Source organism: Heliangelus exortis, chromosome 15 (genome assembly GCF_036169615.1).
Source record: "Heliangelus exortis chromosome 15, bHelExo1.hap1, whole genome shotgun sequence".
Taxonomy (NCBI): Eukaryota; Metazoa; Chordata; class Aves; order Apodiformes; family Trochilidae; genus Heliangelus; species Heliangelus exortis.
Window position 1 is genome coordinate 816,087 of NC_092436.1, and position 14,095 is coordinate 830,181.

Below are 14,095 nucleotides of genomic sequence, written 5' to 3' on the forward strand. Positions count from 1 at the left end.
TGGCTCCAAAATGCTCATTTTGTAGAGTTTTTGCTGTGTGCCTGGAGAGGACTCTGCCTGACAGCCGAGTCGCTTCATCCCTGGTTTGTTTGTTTGTTTCTCAGGCATAAAAAAAAAAATATTTGTGCTCCAGCTAATTGCTGCTGTAGCGAGGTTCCAGATCGGGGAGAATTTCTGATAATTAAGTGCGGATTAATAATTTAATGGGAAATCATTGCTTGCATTTCCCAGACCTTGCTGGGTTTGCCGTTGCTTTGCTTCCCAGAGGGGGATCTGTACCACAGCTTTCTGATCGCATCGTGGAGCTGAGCAAAGTGCCTCCTGTGCACATCAAAGAGAGCATTAAATCAGGACAATTAAGCTGAGAAATAGAACACTTATATTTAGGGAAAAAAAAAAATTATTTAAATCAATTTTGTTATTGGGTGAGATGCAGAGGGGAAGCAGTGAGGGGGGTGGAGATGTGGTCTTGGGGGGGGGGACAGGGCTGGGACCCCCATCCTGGGAAGGGTGCAGGGATGTGGAGGGGAAATAAAAGTGCTCAGTGAGTTCCTTACCTCCCCCCAGCCCCCATCGAAGAGCAGCTCCAGATCTGTGCTGTAATAAAATCTCATTTTAATAGGAACAGAAAATGTCAGCTTCCCAGGAGGGAAGGATTTCTTTGAATTGTTTGCAATTAAAGCAAAAGCTTTACAGAAATTTCCCTCCGCTGCTTCCCAAGCCAGGTGGCTGCAGCTGGGGGGGTGCAGGAGCAGGGTTTTGGGGGGGGGGGGTCTTTGCCTTTATTCGGGCAGGATTTAGGAAAAGAGGATTTAAGGAGGTAGCTGAGCTCTACAACCCCATCCCTGGGGTCTGCTCCTGCCTGCTCGGGATGGGGCTGGGGGCTGGGGGCTGAGCTGCCTCCTCTCCCCTGGCATCTCGTTTTGCAACAGTTTCCGGGAGTCTCCCTGCATCTTCCAGGAAAGGGGGATGAAGCCCCAGCATGAGGGCGAAATCTGCGATTGTTCTGCTCTCAGCACCCCAAGAAACTTGAGGGCATTTCGGGCTGGTTTGGCCAAGATGCCAGGAGATGGCATTGGGTCCCTCTGCCCGGGGGTAGGGGAGGTGGCAATAAAAACCCCGGGTCAGTGCATCTGAGGCTTGGCACAGCTCCCAGGCAGAAATAAGGATATTCTGAGGAGAAAAAAAGGAACTTTTAAAAAAAAGTTTCCAAAATAAAAATAACAAGCGAGGGAATCCTTCTGACAGGCTCTGGTGGTGGAAAAGATGGAGATGGGGGTGGGAATGGTGATGTAGCAGCTAATAAAGCCATTAATTGCCTTGCTAAGGGGCTGCTGGGGGTGTTGGGGACACTGATCCCCTTCTTGCTGTGACCCGGGACCAGCAGTGACCCGGCCGGGGTAGAACCGGACCGGGGGGTCCCGGAGCCACCTCCCACCCGCAGCCTCTGAGCTCGGAGCATCCCAGCTCGGAGCAGCCAGCTCAGGGCTGCCGCTTCCTTCTCTCTTTTCCTGACCCTTGCTGGGAGGTTTCTGGGTTTGGCTCCCGCAGGATCTTTGTTTCGGGAAGAATGGGAATCGGCTGCTGGGGCTCTGCCTGTGCCCGCCCCACGCTGCCCTTTCCAGGCTGCCTTCCTTTTACCTCCTTTTTTTTTTTTTTTTTTTTTTCTTTTTCCTCCCTCCAATTTTCTTGTTTCTTTCTTTTCTTTCTTTTTTTTTTTTAGTTTTCAGGCCAGGTTACACCCAGCACCTGAGTGCAGGCAGCTGCCAAACAATGGTCACAGCTGGGGCTTGGGGCTGTGTATATGTATTTTTATATGTTTTATATATATATATATTCATATCTATTTATATATTCATATATTTAGCTATATATACTTATATTTATATATATTACTAATGCTTTATATACTTATATGTAATTATATATTATTATATAAGTAATATATAGTAATATATATAGTAATATAAAGTACCAGATAAGTAACAATTATATATAATATATATAAGTAATTATATATACACACGGGTGTACTTAGATGAAATATAATTATATATTAATATGTATATATACACACATAAAATAGTTCCCAGGAGGGAACAATTTATAGATATAGAACTATAAATATAGATATAGATGATATAGCTGATACAGAGATAAAGAAATATATAGTTATATAAGATATATAAGATATAGAAATACATATAGATATTTGTATATATTTGTATATATTTATGTATAATATATACTATATTATTTTTATAGATCCCATTGTATTTTTTATACATATATACATATATATATATACTCTACATACATATATGTATCTTCTCATAACCACAGCCCTGCTGTGGCTGTCACACTCTTCCCTTGCCCAAGGCCAGAGCTTTTCCTGGTGGTGGTCTCAGTGCTGCTCTCCTAAAGGTCAAGCAGTGCCCTGCATGGGCAGAGGTTAATCACAGCCAGGGCTGTAAAATAAAAGCATTATTTAATTCCTCATTTCCTCACTTAATTCCTCATTTCTCCCCTAACCTTTTCTTTCCCACGCCCTGCGGGCATTCCTACCACAGCCACCAAAAAAAAAAAACAAAAAACACAACCCAAAAAACCCAAACCACCTTTCACAAGGCTCAAACCAGAGCAATTAGCAAAAAAACCCCAATAATAATAAAAATAATAATTACAAAAAAAAAAGAAACCAACCCAAGAGTTGGCAAAGCACAAGAACTGCAATGGTTGCTCCTTTCACAGCCTCCTCCCTTGGGGAGATGCTCTGGGGGGGGGTGTGGGGCACTGGGATTTGCTGAGGATAATGGGGCTGAAAAGGCTGAAAGCTGTTGGTCTAAATATATCATTGTTGCTGGGGAAATAAATAATAAACAGGGGAGTGATTATGATCTTGTGGTGTAATTGGTTCCCCTTATTGTGGCTGGAGGGGCGGCCCCAGGGGGCTCAGAGGAGCAGGCAGGGCAGGTACCAGGCACGACACACAGGTTTCACACACAAAAAAATAAAAAAAAAAACGACAATAAACCAACAAGCAAACACCAAAACAATAAAAAAAATTAATAAAAAATAGGATAAAATGAATAAAGCAAAATAAAGGCAGGCACAGGGTTGAAAAAAGCACGTGTACTTCCCATTTCCTATTTATTACAGATTATGACTGTAGTGAAGTGAGTAAGCTCAAAAAAAAAAAAAAAAAAAAAAAAAAAGGAAAACTCAAACACATGACATGCAAAACATCTGCAGAATTGGTCAGCCCAGCAAGTAAAGGCAGCAGCTCCCAGGCAGGTGTCTGTCTGTCTGTCTGTCTGTCTGTCCATGCCCTGCCCCGGGCAGCCGTGTCACCATCCCCGGGGGACACTCCAGTCCCTGCCCGGGCTGCCAGCCAGCACAGGAGCTCTCCCGAGGGATGAAGTGGGAGGAAAACAGCAGCAGAATAAACCTGTTTGCACCAGAGCTGCTCCCAGAGCTGCTGGGAAGACGAGTTCCTCGGGGATGGGGAGCAGGGGGATCCCAGCATCACCCCCAGCCCACCAGAACCTCAGCATGGAAAGGATTTATCTAAAGTCCCCCTGCCCAGGCCACCTTCCTGCCTTCAGCCCCCTGGCAGATTTCCTCTTGGTTTGTGATTTTTTTTTAATTTTTTTTTTTAATTTTCCCCCCTTCCTGAGTGCGTCAGTGAGTTTTAGAGCCCAGGTGTGATTTTTCTAGACCCCTTTGTCTGAGGTTTAGAAGGGAGAATAAGGTTCATTAAGAGCAGGGAGGATTAACAATAAGTAATAGGTAGGTGCTACCTCCTGAGCTGCCAGACTGAATTACAAACTGCTCCCCAGTGCTGCCTCCAAACCATCAGCTCCTCACCCAGAGAATAGAAATTTAAGTGGCTATTTTTTATATAAAAAAAACAAACAAAAAAAACCCCACCGCTCGCTTTTAATCTTTATTTTCCCCAAAGCTAAAAAATTTAAATTAGCCCAAAAGTACAGACTATAATTGCTTTGAGGTTTTCTGCTTCGTTAGAATAATTAAAACACCCTGCACTTGCTGAGCAGAAGGGGTCCCTTCAGCACCAGCCTCGCCTTTGCTTTAGCACAGGTAACCTGGCTCCAGCCCCTGCTGGATTTCCCCAGTTTGACCTCAATCCATGCTGGGTTTCACCAGTTTAACCCCAATCAGTGCTGGTTTTCACTGGCCTGGCTCCAGCCCGTGCTGGATTTCCTCCAGCAAGAGTGGATTTCAGGAGTCTGACTCCAGTCCATGCTGGATTTCACAGATTTAATTCCCAAAGCCTTCCCAGAGGGATGCTGGAGGATCCTGGTGTCCCAGCACCTTCCCCTTCCCACCCTGGCTCCTTTGTAATTCCCACTGGGAGCACACAGTGCATGGACCCCTCCCCGACCTCCTGCCATGCATTTGCTATGCAAAAAAAAATTTTTTTTTCACCCTGTGAAAAGTGTTCTTTGCTCACCTCCATCCCTGGCTCCAAAGCAAGGCCATGAGGCTGAAAACGAAAAGGTTAAAAAACCCAAAAATTAAAGTGAAAAGGGGGTGTGTGTGTGAGAAGAGATTTAACCACAGAGTTGTGGAATAAATTGGGCTGGAAGGGTCACCTAATCCTACCCCTGATTTGTGTCCTGGGTCCAGGGGCTTGGATGCCCAACCAAGGGGTCTGAGATGTCCCCAAAGGCAGAGGGGCAGCAGATGGGTGACAGGGACAGGGGGACAGGGACAGGGACACAGGGACAGGGGGACAGGGGGACAGGGACAGGGACACAGGGACCACCACCACCACCACCGAATTTGGGTGCAGAGGGGACCCTGTCCCCCCCTGTCCTGCTGCAGATGGACACATCCCCCCTGGGAGGGTTTGATCCCATTCCCAGCCACCCAGAGCCCGTCTGGAGCAGGAGGAGGAGTTGGTGTCACCCCCCGAGTGTCACAGCAAGGACCCAGCACGGAGCTGTGATGCTCAGGACACCCAGCAGAGAAATCTTCTCCAGACAAGACAATTACCAGGAGGATGTTTTCGTCTGGCTGTGGAACCAGAGGGGAAGCTGAAAAATTCATGGCTAGAGCCTGAAATTGTTGCTCTGAGTAACAGCCTGCTGGAAAAAAAGAGCCAGGCTGACCCAAACCCAACCCAACCCCAACCCCAACCCCAACCCCAACCTCAACCCAATCCAACCCCAATCCCAACCCAATCCAACCCCAACCCCAACCCAAACCCAAGCCAACCCCAAGCCAACTCAGTCCAACCCCAACCCCAATACCAATACAACCCCAACCTCAACCCAACCCAACCCCAAGCCCACCTACCCACACCAAGCCCCTGGGGGGTCACAGGAGGTGACAGGAGCTTCACATCCTGCTGAGAAACCCCAGGAAATCAGTGAAAAGGGGACCTCAGAAATCCCCCACATCCTGGTGGCCACTGGGACATGAGGACCAGGCATGGACACAGGCAGCTCCCATGGGATGGGTGCCACTGGCAGGACTGTCCCCAGAGACTTATTTGACACCTGTTTCAACAGATAATATTGCACCAGGTTTTTTTCTTTTTTTTTTCTAATGCATAAAAAGATGAGGCAGGGAATTCAGGAGAGACTTCACTCACCAGCAAGCCTGACTCTCCCTGCTTTCTTGTAATTTTGACTGATGGCTTTAATAGTAAGCATCCAATGCCATGTCAAGCTAGTTTAAAATAATATTTTCTGTCTCTAATTTCTCTTGGAATAAACCAATGTTTACTTCAGTATTAAAGCTGGCCCAAAATGAGAACATTTAGCAAGCGCTTCAGCCACATTTTTCTTTTTGGGAAGTTTTAATTAAAAAAAAAATTCCACTAGCTCTCCTGTAAGAGCAATAACTTCTGCTTCTGCTTTATTTTCCTTCCCTCCAGAAGACATCTTGTAAATATGTTTGTGTGGGACTCCAGCTCCCGATTACTCTCCAGGCAGTAAATCCAACAGCTCCTAAGTGCCTGGAAAAAGGAATTTATTTCCGTCTCAGAATATTTCTGAGGAGCTGAAGAGCCAAAGGGGACAGTGCCTGGAGAAGTGCTGTGAGGACAAGGGCTGGAGCTCAGACAGCATTACTGAAGAGGTCCCCAGGTACCAGATCCCTCAAATATGCCTTTTTAAGGTGTTTCTGATGGGTTTGAAATTCTCCTTTCTTTACCCAGCAGGCTTTTTCTTCGGAGGCTGAGTCGTGTCTGAGCAGCATCCCACCAAGGACCAGGCTGCAGGAGAAGCTGGGGAGGGGACAGTCCCCAGCAGGAGTGATTCCTCAGCTGGATGAAGCCCATCTTGAGCCTCTGAAAATCCCCAACCCCTACAAAGGTCCCCAATGAACTGGGGGGGGGGGGATGGATCCCCAGGCATGAGCGGGAGCCGGCACCTTCCCGGGGGAACGGTGGCTCCTACCCCACAAACCCTCAGCTCTCTCCCCCCAGCACCTTAAAGCAGAAAACCTGGGGCACTTTGGAGGCTTCACCCCCCCTGAAGGGTGAGGTGTGTGACCCAGGGAGAGGTTACAGCCCCGAGGAGAGGAGCTGGACCGTGCCCACCCTGGAAATCGGGAAATAAATTGACTTTCTCCTCTTGCCTTTTTTTTTTTTTTTTTCTTTCTTTTTTTTTCTTCCCCCCAGGGCAAAAATCCAGGAAGTTTCATCACCGTGAGAGAAACGCAGAGGTCTGAAATTTCAGTTTCCCTCGTTTCTAAGTGCCAGGGAAGGAGAGGCAGCCCCAGGCCCGGGGGTGGTTGGGGATGTCAATGTGTTTGCAGGCGCTCCCCGGGCCCCGGTTTCAAATGTCCTTCTCTTCTCACGTTACAGGTCTTCTAAAAATATCAAATATAGATCTTTCCCTCGTAATATTTTAAGATACTCTATTTATACAATAATTCTTTCAAAAATAAAAAGTGACACAGACAGCAATTCAGTCACTCGGAGGCTTTCAAACCCTTACAAAAAAGACACAACACCCACAGCCCCGCAGGCACCCTCGCTTCTGCACAGCTGAGTCTCTCCCCCAGCAGCCTGGGGGCTTTTTCGTGTTTTTCTATTACAAAATAAATTCATTCCAGCCCTTGAGGTGCCACCAGCCAACTCTGGAGTCCTGCAGGGATCCTCCTCCCAGCCTCTCCCTTAAAAATGTCCCAAAAGAGGGAGAGTTTTGCAGACGGGCTCTGCCAACCACTCCCCCCAAGTCCTGGGAGGGATGAGCACCCTCCTCGGGGCAGGGACAGAAGGGTGGTGGGGCCAAAGGGCTCACCCTTTGTTTTCTGGAGACCCCAGCTCGGCCACCCCAACAAACAATGTCCCGTGAGTATGGAAATAATTTACCTTGCACAACCAGAACTGCACAGACTCGGCATGGACAGACCACACGCCAGGCTCCAAGCAAGGAGACCACCTAAAAAAGCAATGGTGGAGAGTGGGAAAAGCAGCTCCAAAATGGCACATCAGGAGCCTGGGCTTTGGCAAAAGCATGGAAGCCTCTGTGCACTGGGAAGTGGAGATACAAAACAGCCCAAGAAACCAAAGGAGTGGGAGTGGGATTTCTCTGGAGATGCACCTTGCCCTCCCGGGAAGGGGACACAGGCTGCACAGATCACAGATGTTTTACCTTGAAAAATCTTCAATTTTTTTTTTTTTTTGGGGGGGGGGAGGAAGAAACCCCCCCCCCAAATGAACAGAACAACAAAAGCCCCCACAATTTGAGATGTTTGGTCCATCCTATTCTCCCTGCACCCTGCAGAGCCCCCCGAGCAGCTCGCTCTCGCCTGCAAGAGCCCAAACCCCCACGGCCAAGGGCACAGCCCCCTCCTGGGGGTGGGGAGCCCAGGGGTGGGGGTCCCTCAGCCCCCACGGGTGCTCTTTGCAGTCTCACTGGGTGATGGTTTGCAGGTTGGTCCCCCGGGGGCTGTGGGGATGGCTGGGAGGGGGCTGCTCCCCCTCCCCAGGACCCAGCCCGGGGACACGGCTGCTGTCATCCACACCAAGGTCCATCCTGGAGGGTCCAGGGGAGGTCTCACCCCACATCCCACCGTGGGGATGAGCAAAGTGTCCTGCAGGGCCCCCCCATGGATGCCATGGGCAGCCCATGGCCCGGGGTTATAGGAACTCGACGTAGTTCTCAGGGATCAATCCTGTCTTCCCATTGAGGGTCCCTTCCAGCCAGCCAGGCTCCTGGGATGGATGAACTGGAGGAGAGAAGGAAAAGGCAGGTTACTACCTACTGCTACTACTGGAGCAGCTCCCCTGTGAGGACAGGGATTGGGGTTGTTCAGCTGGAGAAGAGGAGGTGAGCTCAGAGCATCCTCCCAATATCTGAAGGGGCTACAGGAAAGCTGGGAAGGGCTTTGGACATGGGGGGGTAGGGAGAGGACAGGGGGAAATGGGTTAAAACTTGCAAAAAGATTTAGGTTGCATATTAGGAAGAAATTCTTTAATTCCAGTGGTGAGACACTGGAAGAGGTTGCCCAAGGAAGTTGTGGCTGCCCCATGGTGTTCAAAGCCAGGCTGGAAGGGGCTTGGATAAACCTGGGCTGGTGGGAGGTGTCCCTGCCCACACAGGGGGGCTGGAACTGGATGATCCTGAAGGTCCCTTCCAACCCCAACCCATCCAGAAGCTGCAGGAGGGGGATGTGCTGGCAACAGCCAAGAGAGCAAGGCCCATAATTTGTGTTTCTATCACCACAAGGCAAGCAGCCTGCTCAGGAGCTGGAAAAGCTGAAGCTTCCCTTCCTGCCAGGACCCCTCTGTGTCCCCTCACCCAAGCATCAGGCACCAACACAGCCAAACCAAGAAGGACCAAGCTGCACCCTCAGCTCTGCACCCAAACCCCACGGGTGCTGCAGGGCTGAGCTCAGGGGCAGAAGAAGAGGGCTGAAAAAGACTTCCTCCAGGTTTGTGCTCAGGATCTCTCTGCAGATCAGCAGAACCTGGTTAACTCCATCACCTCCTAACCCTGCACGTCCCAGCCTGGCCCCCCCCAGAGAGAACTCTGGCAGGAAAGCAAACACTGCAATCTTAGTTCTGTGAAAGGAGAAACCTCATCAGTCCTCAAAAGCCTGACACTCTCTCTTTATCCAACCAACTCCTGAAAAGTTGCTGATTTTACAGGAAGCAGGGTTATGTCTCTGCAGGCAGGGGAATATTCCCTGCACCTCCCACAGTCAGGGTGGGAATGTCAGAGCTACCCCACTCCCCTGTGCCTCTGCTCACACCTTTTGTGGCATCAAAACCTTCAAAAACGGGGGTTTGGTTTTTTTTCCTTCAATGGCAAACACTGGTGTTGTGCTTGTCAAGCCAGCAGAGCTGTGTGGAGGTTCCTCCATGTGCCTCCCATCCCACTGCAGCCCTTCCCCTGGACATTGGGATTTCTCTGCACAGCCACAGCTGACAGGGAGAAAGAAGATTCAGAAAGAGAGAAGTGGTTTAAGTCTAAACACCTCCAGGGGTTGGGAGAGATCAGTTCCCACCACTGTGCCAGAGCCCATCACTACTGGGCCTGCCTGCTGAGGAATATTGTACATAGTAACACAGAAATTAAAAAGGACTCAAACCACAGAAAAACTTAACTACTTTTAAGAGCCACAGTGTTCTGGTTCCTCAGCTGAAATGTTTACCATCTTTGGGGCTTAATTGTGCCAACCTCCTTTTCCATTTTTTTTTCTTTACAATTCCTTGTGCCACCCTCTCCTACCCAACCCCTGGAGGTTTTCCTATCATCAACAGCACCTGCTCAGGGGGACAGTGCAACCTTTGGATGGCCAGGAAAGCCCCCAAGGGCAGAAACAGGAGAATTCTCTTTCTCTGGTCCAGAATCAAGAGCACAAATACAGCACAACTTCCCTCAAGCAGCATAAAACTTCTGTGTCTGTCAGCTCAGGTAGGGGTTCAGTGGTTCAGAATAAGGATTTTTTTCAGAATAAGGTTCAGGTGGTTCAGAATAAGGATTTTTTTTCCATTTCAGGGGTGACTGCTAGTTAAAAACACACAGGAGCATCCCAGCCCTGAGCTGTGGCTCTGCCCTGCCCTGATTTCAAGTCTCCATCATTCCCAGGCAGGGCCACACCACAACCAAGTGCACAAGTTCTGCTGGAAAATCCAGGTTTCCCATAACTCAAAGGAACAAGCCAGGGAGTTTCCACGGAGCTCTCAGGACAGGGACTGATCTGCTGTCTGGATGCTGCTCTGCTATGGGCAGAGAACCTCAGAGAACCCTGAAGCTGAACAAGCAGCAGTCTCTAGGTATTCCCAAGCTCCTTTTTCTCTTGCTGGGTTTTATGAAGCCCTTCATCATAGCAGTATTTCCACCAAGCAGTGCTGCTTCTGACTCTTCCCCCAGCTAATGTGAGCCTGGGCTCTGCTGCTAAGTCATTAGAACATGCTGTATATTTTTTTCCCTTGAATAATCCATTGATTTTTATCTAGCAAACACAATGTATTTAATTCAAACTTGTTCCACTCCTAGCTGCCCTAATTCCCACGGGCTCTCAAAGGGGAGACCATGTTTATTTATAAGATATCTATGGAGCTGCTTAGGAAAGTATTTTCTTTAATTCAGATGTATTCATTCTCTTCCCCTTTCTGCTATATTCTCATATATATCCCAGGGCAAAACCAGTGCGTGTGGCAGCAGCTCCCCAAATGACAATGCTTAACATATAAAAGCCAAGAACTACTTGGAAAGCAGTAAAAAAGTCTTTTCTTTACATTGGGATTACATCTGAAGCAGAGCTGCTCAATTCCACGGGGCACCAGCCTCATTCCCTGGCTGCAGGGAAACGAGTCTGTAAGAATCAAGAGCACAAACACAGCACAACTTCCCCAAAGCAGCACAAAATTTCTGGGTCTGTCAGCAGCAGGACTCACAAACATTGCCCCCAAACCCTGCCTAACCAGAGCCCACCTTCTCCAGCTCTCAGCATCCAGAGGGAAAAAAGGAACACAACGCTTTTCCAGCTCCAGCACAAACATCACAGCAGCTGCAAAGAATATTTCTGGTGCTGATACCCAGAAATTAACCTCTCCTCCACTGAGGAGCAGGTCTGTACATGGCCAAGCAGCCAACTGCTCCCTGAGGTGGAATTCAGAGGTTTGTGCCCACAGGAGGGGCACGGGGTGGTCCATGGGGAGGTCCAGTGGACCCAAGTGGACATCTCTGCTGGAGTCATTCCTGTGCTCTGCTCCAGGGCAGGGGGGGGAAAATCCTACCTATTCATCCCTCTCCTATTTCACACGTCTCCCTTCACACATTTCCCTTAGGAAATAAATCAGGATGGTGAAAAGGAAGTTTTCACCCCCATCCCAAAAAGGGGGAGGATGAGCAGCTCGTTCCAGCATGGGCACAAAAAGTAAAACAAGATGCACGTCAGGTTTAGTGCCTGTGTTTGAAGTACTTTTTGCTTTCTTCTTTGATGGGATTTCTAGTGGTGGAAAGGGGACAGTCCTTAACCAGAGGACTGAATGGAACCCCATGAACTGAGACTCAAAATCATTCCCTGAGCTGCAGGAAGAAAAAAACCTGCAACCTGCAAATCTCAGCACCCAACTAAATAACAGCCAAGTGCCCTCCTCTGGAGCTTTATTCCTATGAACACGGGCTCTGGGGCACCTCCCAGGTACCTCCCAGGGAAGGAGAGATGCTGTGACAGAAGGAGAGTGTCCAAGAAGGGGAGTGTCCATCTGGAAGGGAAGGGGACACCTCCTGCCTGCCTGTCACCGATTCCTGCCCTGCATCCCGGGCAGCACCACGGCTGTTGGAAGGAAACCAAGCTGATGGGTTCCACCACCCCAAAACCCCCACCTCATGCTGCCCACAGCCTCCCCCCGTGCCCAGGACTCACCATTCTCAAACACAGTGCCTGCTGTGAAGGAGAGCTCAGAGTCATGTTCTGCTTTACAGGCGTACAGGGCTCGGGCTTTCCGCAGGGGCGAGCTGCAAGGAGAGAGCATTTATTGGCACCAAAAAACCCCTGGGTTGGCATACAGAGCACTCCCCTTCCAGGGCTCTGGGCTGAAGAGGGGTCCCGAGGACCTTTAACCCCCTCTATGAGGGTCCCAGGTCAGGCTGCAGGGGGGAAGAGTGAGAAAGATGCCAGAGGAGGCTGAAGGTTCTTGGGGATGAGCCCCCGGTTTCCATCGTGCTGCAGATCCCAGTCCCAGCCCAGTCAGCAGCACCAGAACCAGAGCCCGTGCCTGGGATCCCTGGGAGAGCTCCAGGGGCTGGATGGGAGGAAGACAGGAGGGAGCTGGGAATGTTTTGGGATTCTCCAGAGCAGCCCTGCTCAGTGCCAGACCCCAAACTGACTGAGGGCAGCTGCAAGCACAAGGAGAATTGGGTGAGGCAGGATGAGAGCTTGGGGAAGGGTATTTCAAAGCAGAAAAACAAGGGGAGAATTTGCTGCACTTCTTTAGAGACTGTACCTGAAGATAAAAAAGATTTACCAGCCATTAGATTTTTCCTGGGGAAGTGTCAGTGTGCCCACACAGTGGGGGAGGGAATTAGAGCAGGGAGAGCCAGAAATGGAGCAAATCGGGGAGAAAATGAAGGACCCGAGGATCCCAGCAGCAAAGCAGAGGCACCCAGAGCTGTTCCCTGTGCCCAGAGCCTCCCCCTCATCCATCCTGCTGGGACTGGGATTGAGCAAGGCTGATGAGAAGCTGGGACCCTGCCAGGCCAGGGTGACAGTGACAGTGACAGTGCAAACCTGCCCATCCCATCAGCCACAGCCAAGGGATGGAAATGTCCCCAGGAGCTGCTGGGGAAGGAGCAAAGTGTCACCAGGGCTCAGCTCAGCATTTTCCCCAACTATATATATTTTTTTTTCCCCCCCAAGGCCTTGAACTGATTCTGAATTCTGTCTGAGCAGAAGCTTCTTCACCTTTGCTCAGAAACCACGGAACAGGGAAAATGTGAAGGGTTTGGGCTCTGCTCTGCAGAAGGTCAGATTCCAGCTGCCTGACACGAGCAGCACCAAAACACTTCAAAACCAGGCTGGGCAAACAACTCTGCTGCTCCAGAAAGGGTCCTGGGCTGCTGGGGGGAGGTCCTGGGAGACTGAGGAGAAACAAAAGGGATTTTTGCCTTGAATTATTCAATTTGTGGGTTTTCTCCTGGGACAACGACCTCCACTCTGCTGGGGTGGCCTTGGAGGAGGGAAATTCCTGTCAGGGGGGGGTTCAGGGGAGGGAAATCCCACCTGAGTGGAGGTGATGCTGCTCTGCCTTCCCCATGGGAACACCCCAGGTCCCAGTGCTGTGTCCTGCACCACATCCCCAGTGCCAAAAGCCCCAGGACCCCTGAGCAGCATCCTGCACCCCCAGGGTGGGGGGACATGCACCCCCCTGTCCTGTCTTGCTGCTCCAGGCTCCCACTGGCTCCATCACTCTGTCTGTAGGTTACTGATTTCCTCCAGCCATGCCCAAGCACCTGAGAGATGGGCACAGAGGAGGGAAACACCCGTGGCACCCCCTGCCCTCATTTACCCTCCTTAGATTCCAGCTAAGAAAAGAAGGAAAGGCACCACAGCGTTTCCCAAAGCTGTTATTCCTGGTGGGAATGAAGCAGCACAACTCTTACCTTCTGCAGGAGGAGGAGGGGAACCAACCCCAGGAGCCACAACACCCAAACAGACCCCTGGGAGCCAGGATGCCACCTTCCAGCATCCCCCCACGGGGGCATCCCCAGGGTCCCTCCATGGGGGGCATCCCAAGGGTCCCTCCCCAGGGGCAGGGGGTGTTGGAAAGCTCCTCTCTCACGGAGTGCAGACTGGGGATGCAGGGAAACAATCCAAGCAAAGAGGAAATAGGCAAAGCAACAACAAAGCCAAGGGAATTCTGCAACAGACCTGATGGGGGATGAGTCGCTGGACGTGGAGGAGGTGGGCATAGGGCTGGAGGGCGCAGAGAACATGGGCCAGGACGGTGAGAGGGGTGACGTTGGGCTTGGATTCTGAGGGCTGCAAGACAGAACCAGACAGCTTGTCAACAGGCAGGCACAGGAACACACAGCAACCCAGGGACAGGCAGACAACAGGCCAGCGAGTGCCTCGGGGACAGTCGGACACGAGACACAGCCAC

The 14,095-nt window shown here is 50.3% G+C and overlaps 1 protein-coding gene across 5 annotated transcripts in view; it reads right to left on the minus strand.

The window, feature by feature from the left end:
- Positions 1–5,808: 5,808 nt before the first annotated feature.
- Positions 5,809–14,095, minus strand: part of ARHGAP26 (Rho GTPase activating protein 26) — a 99,510-nt gene continuing 91,223 nt past the window's right edge. The window contains exons 21-25 of one of the 5 annotated variants that reach the window (XR_011728963.1): positions 13,864–13,974; positions 11,860–11,951; positions 8,041–8,208; positions 7,349–7,418; positions 5,809–5,986 (exon numbers count right to left, since the gene is read on the minus strand). Coding sequence is in view for 2 of the 5 variants with exons in the window: in XM_071759344.1 (XP_071615445.1) it covers positions 8,120–8,208; positions 11,860–11,951; positions 13,864–13,974 (292 nt within the window). In the remaining 3 variants the exon portion in view is untranslated. Of the gene's footprint in view, positions 8,209–11,859; positions 11,952–13,863; positions 13,975–14,095 lie in introns of all 5 variants that reach the window. The other 4 variants (XR_011728961.1, XR_011728962.1, XM_071759344.1 and 1 more) reach the window with 4 other exon arrangements.